Below are 8,084 nucleotides of genomic sequence, written 5' to 3'. Positions count from 1 at the left end.
GACGGCGCCGTACCTGCTGCTGCCGCCGCAGCACAACCAATTTATTTTCCTTCTTGCGGACATATTAGCTCAGTCCAGCTGTGAGGTTACTTTCTCTAATAGACAGACCAAAAAAACTGAAAGACTTTTCTTTCTTTTTTCTTACAAACACAGTTTCTGGTTATCATTATAGACTACATAAAAATAGATGGGACCTCTGGGTTTTTATGGCTAATTTATGCTCGCCAGATTGGTCTCTTTGCACAAAAAGAGTGATGCCGCTACAACTCCTTACCATCTATGGACCCAGTATGCTTGCCGTAACCTTTAGTGTTTTTCCATTGCCGCAAAATCGTCATATGGCAAGTGTAAACGGATGCGGGTGTGTGATTTCTGTCAGTACACAAAGCGACCAATTTGGCAGGTATAATGGGGCCCTTATATAAGTGCTGAGAGCACAAGTACTCGCCACAGTGTTCTCCTGAACAACAGGTGTCGGCCTTCAGAGAGAACCTCCACTGCAGTGCTGGTATAAGAGGGGATATCAAAACCAGAAGCAAAGAAGCCTCCCTCTGTAAAATCTGTGAATCGCCAAGCTTCTGTACTTATATATCATTAAAATGCTGCTAAAAGATTGATTTGTGTCTTGACCCTGGCTGCGGCACCTGGTTAGAAAAACCCAGAGGTACTCAAACAGCTGAAACAACACCAAAGGGTGTGCCAGCACTGATGATGACACTTTTGGCCCATGGTGCCATTCGTGGCTGTGAGAACTGTGTCTAAATGCGCTCTCATAGTGTTTGAATTCCTTAAACCTGCATCTTTCCTACTGGCCAGCAGCGAACAACTTCTCTGGTTGTGGCAAGTAGTCAGACTGTACAGCACTCCATGAGAACCCACCCACCCCCACCCAATGTACACTTGAGATACAGGCTCAGTAAACATTTGGCTACTGAGTTCTTGGTCTCTAATGCTATTTTTAAATCCTCTCCAAAGCAGCATGGTGTTCATTTTGAAAATTGTGGTCCCATTTATAGCAAAAATAGGGCACTGCTTGCATAGCGTCCTGGGGTTCAGGAGTCCCATCCAACACTTCTGCCACTTCTGGTTTCCAAAAACCATACTTGCAGTCACCAAAACACTGAACTCCCGGCTTCAAAACATTAGTCTACAGCCCATTATGGTGACTGTTATATACAGTGTTAGGCTACCGTCCACCTGATAGTGATGGAGTAGCCGACACAGATTCGTCATGAGAAGTAGGCTAACACTGTGGAGCAGATGCTGGTGTAGCGTGTCGGCCAAGCTTGCAGAACGGCTTATCGCTGCCTGGAAAAGAGGTTCCTCAGGGCATTGTTGTAGTTCTTATTAAATGCGGTGTATATAAGTGGGTTAAAGAAGGAGTTGGAGTAGCCCAGCCACAAGAAGATGCTCTTCCAGATAGGTGGGATGTCACAGGAACACAGCGGGACGATGAGCTCGGTGATGAAGAAGGGGATCCAGCAGAGCACAAACACGCCAATCAGAATGCCTACCATCAGCGCAGCCTTCTTCTCCTTCTGCTCGCGCCACGTGTCCCCGTCTGTCTGGAAGGTCACGGTGGCGTGGCGCACAGTAAACACCATCTGGGGCTGCTGTGTCTCCTCCTTTACCTAGGAGACAGCCAATCAGGAAATAAATCACTTAACCCATTGAATTATTAATCAATCTGGGAAATCTGATTAGCTCTTAAATAAGCAAAGCAATGTCTTCTACAATGCAGGTCAGAGATAAGCAAATGTGGAAGTGAAAATGTTGAGGCTGCTCAGCAGAAGATGGATATTAGGCTGGTGGGGAAATGATGTGTGGATCAGCTGGTTGATCAACAAGCCAAAGCTTATTCTTTCATTTCACACGCGCGCACACACACACACACACTGAGAATCTAAAGCCAGAGCCGTGTTTTAATCTGCAGTTTCCAGAAGCCCATTTTCTCCATTTTGCAAACACAAGCACAGCCAGGAAGAGAAATGTCAACATTTATCCTCTGACTTTCTCCTCTCTTACTGTCGCCTGGTGGATCTCAAGGCCGACGTTATTTTTTGTTCATCCGGTTAAGTTCAGGTCGCAGCATTTATAAAGACAAACTATCTGTCGAAATGTGTTGGAAGAAAAGCAGAAAGGACAACAGTCTACACTGTTGTGTCCTGTACAACATTTAAGCAAGAACCTGCACTCCGGTACAGGAACTTTTACTCTCTGGAGTAAATTTAGTTGAATCAATACAGGTCACTGTACAATATAACCGATGAGATAGACGAAGCAAATCCTTTTACAGCAGAGGCCAGGAGTTAAAAGCATATTGCCGCTGGCATGGAGGCTTATAATTTAAGAAATGGTTCAATATAATAGTAAAAGATGCAGCTGCTAAAATGGGCACTTATATAACTGCAAGTATGCCTTTATATACAGCAGGTGAATGAGTCTAAGATGTGTAAAAAGTTCAAGTTTTTAAGCGTTTAATCCAATGATTAATCCTTAGGTAAGTTTAAGCGATTGCATGAGGTAAATATCAGCGTATTAGTTTAGAATCTGTTTCGTGAGTGCACAGGGACAAGAAGCTGGCTTACAGCTAATGTTTGTGCAGTTATTTTATGTTTGGGCTAAAATATAAAATGCTGTCAACACAGTTTGACAGTAAATTTTTACTGAAAGCTTGAACACAGTCCAAAAGACTGATGCATTAGGATTTGTGGAGTCATTCAAGCCATTTTCTTGAGGCTTTTGGCATTCTCAAGTTATCTGTGCAACTAGGTCAGGAATCTTACCTCAGTGAACTCTATTTCTGGTGCATTGTGTGTTTATGTATGTGTGTGAGTGGGTGTTTTTAATGGATCAGTGTAGGAAGTTTATTATCTTGGATGCTGATGCCACTGCTCACATCTTACATCGATGCAGGCACACTGGAGGGCTCGGTGTATGCTTGGAAATGATTAGAGTAAACTTTGACGAAATACTGAGCGACATAAAATGTAACCAGTGGTGGATATGTCTGTGGAAAACAAAAATCACAAATTAGACATATTCCGCGTTGTATAATTGCTATAGCTGGATGAATGATTGTCTGTGTAATGAAACTTGACACGAATGTTCATCAAAGCAATAACAGATGTGGATAATTTACTGGGTGATCGGCCCTCCTTGACCAAGAGTTAAGAATTTTGTCACGCTTGCATAACAAATGTGTGGAAAGAGGATTGTTTTAGTAAGACTGTAAAAGTAGCGTAATCTATCACTGATGTGTTGTAAACCCAAGTGAAAAGAAAACTTCCCTGATTAAATGTTTGCTTAATGGAGACCTTTTGTATCTGCTGATTATAATAACACCAAAGCCAGATGCATGTTTCATGAAAGATGCCGGAGGTAGTATTTATAGTTTTCTACCTTCTTCCTACGCACATTAACAGTCTGATGGTGATGAGCAGGATGGCTTTGTGCTCACACACCGGATACTTATGTTTCCCTGATCACATCAGAGTAATTTATCAGCCAATATAAAAAATAACTGCACAGCAATCCATATTTGCAGGTCAGAGGCAATAGCTGGTTGATGAAGGAAAGGGAGAGCGGTGATACTGTAACCTACGTGAGGAGTTATTATATAAAATTAAAGTAATTACCTCAGCCATGGGAGTGATTGTGTTGGACTTGCGGGAGCCAATCCGAAATTTGGCAGCCTTGTAGATCTTCCAATAAACAAAGAGAACCACACAAAGAGGGAGGTAAAACGCCCCAAAGGTGGAGAAAATGGTGTAGGAAGGCTCCTGGCTCACCTGGCACTTCATCCCCTCTGAGTAAGTCTCTCCCCAGCCGAAGAGCGGTGACAAGGAGATAATAGAGGACAGTAGCCAAGTGAGCGCTATCATCACATTGGAGATCTTTTTGCGTGTCTTGAGTGTGTACTGCAGGTGTCTAGTGATGGACCAGTAGCGGTCCAGCGCAATGGCCGTCACGTTCCAGATGCTGGCTGTGCAGCAGAGCACGTCGAATGAGATCCACACCTGGCACAGGACGCGCCCCAGTTTCCACAGTCTGCCGTTCAGCTCGTGGACAAGGCTTAGGGGCATGACCAGAGCAGCCACCATCACATCTGAGATGGCCATCGAAGCCACCAGGTTGTGGGGCACTCGGTGAAACGTTCTCACCCTCAGGATGGTGACCAGCACCAGCAAGTTCCACACGAAGGTGGCCACCACCAGCATCGCCAGTAAAGTGAGAGTGAGAACGCTGAAGACAGAAAAGGGGCGGTAGATGTTTCCTCCGGAGTCATGGCCGTCCAAAGCTCCAGTGAAGTTGACTGTGAGCGCGCTGGTGTTAGGGTACGTCATGGTAGCTGCTCACAGCCCTGCAGCCAAAGACGATTCAGCGACAGCGTCTGCAGACAGCTCATGCATTCTGCAGCAGGGTGAGAGAAAAAGACACAGATTTAAACCTTAACAGTGCCCTACACACTAAAGGTTAAAGATGCAGTGCTCAAATAATTAGTAGCTTTTACTTCTGGGTTTGCACGAGTGTGCAAATGCACCAGTCTGCACCTATGTGTCATTGACCAAAGAGGTGGTTCAGTGATTTGTTCACAATAGTAAAAGGCACTTGAGCTCCTCATTTCAGTTGTCGAGCAACCTGCCTACAACTTTCAAGTGCAATTTCATCTGCTGTTAAAAAGGCTCAAAAGTACTCGGGGACATCTCTGGTTCAGGAAAAGGCCATAAATATTCAGTTTTATCATCCCACTGCTGTCCTTTGATTTCCATCAGAGTCAGGCCTGTTGCACAATGGACAGTTTTAAGAGGTGTCTTTGTTGCAGACTCATTTGGGAAGATCTCATTTTTAATTGAGAGATCCCACCGTCAAGCATTGCGGAGCTGTGTGCGTTCTGTTGTCGCAGGAAGGGGAATCTGTTTCACTTTGAACGAGACTGTGTGGTTGAGAGACCCTCCGCATTACCATACAACTGTCTCAGTTTCAAGCTCGGAATGAAAAGATTTGACATGCCAGCTCTATCAATAGATTCACAGGAGAGGCTCGGCGAGCTGCTCTACACAATTTTCAACAGTGCAGAAACAATGAATCCTAAAACACCAGCCACTTCAACTCTGACAGCTGGCTGTTTGTAAAGTATTGATCTGTACAGCTCGCAACTACTGTAAACACTCTGACGAGACCAACTCCCTCACCAGAGAAAAAGTTCGATAAATGGCCACATTACCAACAAACTTGAAAAATATACAAACGCATTTGCCTAACATTAAAAATCTTTACTGGTTTGTTTATCCACAGGACTCTGGTATGATAGCCAATACACATCTGACTCACAGGAGCCTCATTTTTAGCAGCATCTCTCGGGGCAATAATGATTTCATGCATCGTGTTTTGGGACACATATTCAGACAAACCTAATTTAGCAATGTTAATTTTAGTCATTAATCATGAGTCCTTATTTATACATTCACAGTTTAAATTACTCTTCCTGCTTTAGCATATTCCTATGACTTATTCTGTCTTTCGGGAATCCTCCCAAACTTTTTAAAAGCACAGATCACAGTTTCTGAGCTTGACCCAGTGTACCGGAGCCATTTAAAGCAGATTTGTACCTGTGATGTGGAATATTGAATAAAAGCATTCATTTTGCATGGCTCTCCTTCTAGCTCGGGTTTTTTTTTTTTACAAGGTCTTGAAGCAAAGTGTCGATAATGACCACAACTAATGCACATCATACTGCTGAAATAATTGGCTGTAACTGAGGTTTTTTTTTAATTAATTTCTTTTTAATTACAGAATTTAATCAGTAGGATGAAAGTTTTCTGGCTGTTTGGCTGCATTACTTTTGGCTATTTTATGAAACAATCAATATGATAAATAAGCTAAAGTTTGCCCAAATTCTACCTTTTTTCGTGTAGTACAACCAACCAAGAAGGGCAACTAAAATAAACTCTGTGAAATGCTTCATTCATGCTTCTACACCCAAGGGACCGTGTCAGATTGAGTTACCTTTTATCAATCACTGGGCTTTATGAGTAAGGCCCGATGGGTAATAACAACACCGGCCACGTCTCTATCAGTTTCTATACATAAGTGACATGTGACACCGTCTCTTAGCATCACAATCCATCCCCTCTAATCAAAGGTTCCACCTCAAGCACACCAATGGGCTCTGTGCTCTCTCTTCTCCCCGCTCCTATTAACAAGCCTAATAGCCATGAAATTGGACAACTGTTATGAAAGGAAGAGGCAATCAAAACATGCGGCATTTGGCAAAGCAATGCTGCAGTTTCTCCAGGGACATCACAGGCCAGGTGTCTCAAAAGATGGCTGTCACTCACTCAAAGTCTGAGGCACATGGCAGAAAGAATAAAAAAGACAACAAATTGTATGTGTAAGCATATGGGAGAAGAGCGAAGAGTGAGACACTGGCAGAAAAGTCTAAGATGGCAAAATCAAAGCATGAGAGCTGATTAGATCTCGTTTTTAATGTTATTCCACACAGCTGTGTTGGGAAAATGTCAGTTCAGGTCAGATGTTGTCTTAATACTTGTGCCAGCTGGTTCACTGAGCATATTCGCTTGCCATCCTTTTGGGGATTTTACTTGAGAAAAGATCTGTCTGAGAAGATCTGTACACAGCGTACTTTGTGGTAGGAGGACCAAAGAGAAATGATATTTATAACCGTGACGAATTTTCATGATCCTGACAGACCTGCGAAAGATAATGCAGTTCAAATGAACAAATCTATCTGCATTTGAAATCTGTTTCTGAACTTCAGACTCTTTTGAAGGATAACCACACTGCAGCCAATACTGCAGCAATCAAGAAGCCATTCCTTTATTTGATTGGGGGTAGCAAAAATAGGAGAATGCCTTTTATACGTTTGCTAAGATTGTTTTTTATTGTTGCACTTATTTCTGACCTCCTGCTGTAAAAGGGAAAGAGTTTTGCTTTCCCTTTATTTATGCTGCTTCTGATTATATGTGTTTTTTTAATACTACTGCAATCAGCTTGCAATTTTAAACAATATATTCCCTGGATTGCTCCAGAAACAGAGTTGGGTAAGAAAGGAATTTGTTTTGTTATTTTCATTTTCATCTTTGTGTCCAAAAGCACTTCCACAGCCTTTTGATTAAATCTGCAAGAGTGTGGATGACATACTCGTTGTGTTAAGCTCACCACTCAGAAACTGTTGTATATTCATTTGTTATACAATTTTCCCCATGGGGAATCTCGGAGCTGACATTTGGAGGTGTATGGAGGGGAGCTATGTAGATGTGTCCTCTGACTTGAGTGATAATAAAAGCGCAAGGCAGCATAAAGCAAACCTCTAAATCTCTTGTGCGTTCAGCACCTCTACCATGATCTCATACCAGTCTAATCTCTCTTTCTCTGTGGGTCTCCTGTTTTCCAAATCCTCGGATCACATGATCTTTACAACTCTTTATGTGGTTCTGTGAAATTTACGGCAATTTGACAAAAACAATCAAACTTTACCATTTTAATAGTCAGAAATCTCATCTCAGTGGAGATCACTTGTCCCGTGAGGTTTCCTATCTGCGCTCGTCTCTGCTTGCAGACGATAATCAAGCCAAAGACACTTGTTACACACCACCTCACAAAACGCGTCCCCACTTTTGAACTCCAGTGTAAAAAGAAATTATAGCCCCGTTGCTTGTTAGAAAATAAGAAAGGGAAAAAAACACTGGGCGGCCAATGATTCGTATCAATTCATTGTTAACTCACCCCTTTGCCAGATACGCGTCCAGCACAAGACCAGCTCTGCTCGCTCTCCATCGTATTTCACTTTGCTGCTCTGTCAGAGGAGTGATTGAACCGCCTCGCTCAGTGCGGATGACAGCAGAAGCACACCTCGCACTGAGGATACAGAGGCGCTGGAATGAACCACACTGGTGGTCTGGAGGGGGAATTGAGTGCACTCAAATGATAAGCACTGGCTTTCCGGGCGTGCGAGAGACGTGCGCGCGCGTGTTTTTACGAGGGAAGCGCTTTATTTTGAGATGCGCGTGGTGCGCGAGGAGACGACGTCTCGGGCCCGTCAGAGTTTTCATCCTGCTCAG

The 8,084-nt window shown here is 43.3% G+C and overlaps 1 protein-coding gene across 1 annotated transcript; it reads right to left on the bottom strand.

Annotated features, from left to right (window-relative positions):
• Positions 1 to 896: 896 nt before the first annotated feature.
• On the bottom strand, positions 897 to 8,084 carry htr5ab (5-hydroxytryptamine (serotonin) receptor 5A, genome duplicate b). Its single transcript, XM_040044396.1, has 3 exons — positions 7,750 to 8,084; positions 3,639 to 4,413; positions 897 to 1,631 (listed from the first exon to the last, which is right to left on the bottom strand). The coding sequence occupies exons 2-3, from the start codon at positions 4,344 to 4,346 to the stop codon at positions 1,299 to 1,301; spliced, it is 1,041 nt and encodes a 346-aa protein (XP_039900330.1). The 5' UTR covers positions 4,347 to 4,413; positions 7,750 to 8,084; the 3' UTR covers positions 897 to 1,298.

The sequence above is a fragment of the Simochromis diagramma genome, unplaced genomic scaffold (genome assembly GCF_900408965.1).
Source record: "Simochromis diagramma unplaced genomic scaffold, fSimDia1.1 OVJJ01000602.1, whole genome shotgun sequence".
NCBI lineage: Eukaryota > Metazoa > Chordata > Actinopteri > Cichliformes > Cichlidae > Simochromis > Simochromis diagramma.
This window is presented reverse-complemented; position numbering and strand designations above follow the sequence as displayed.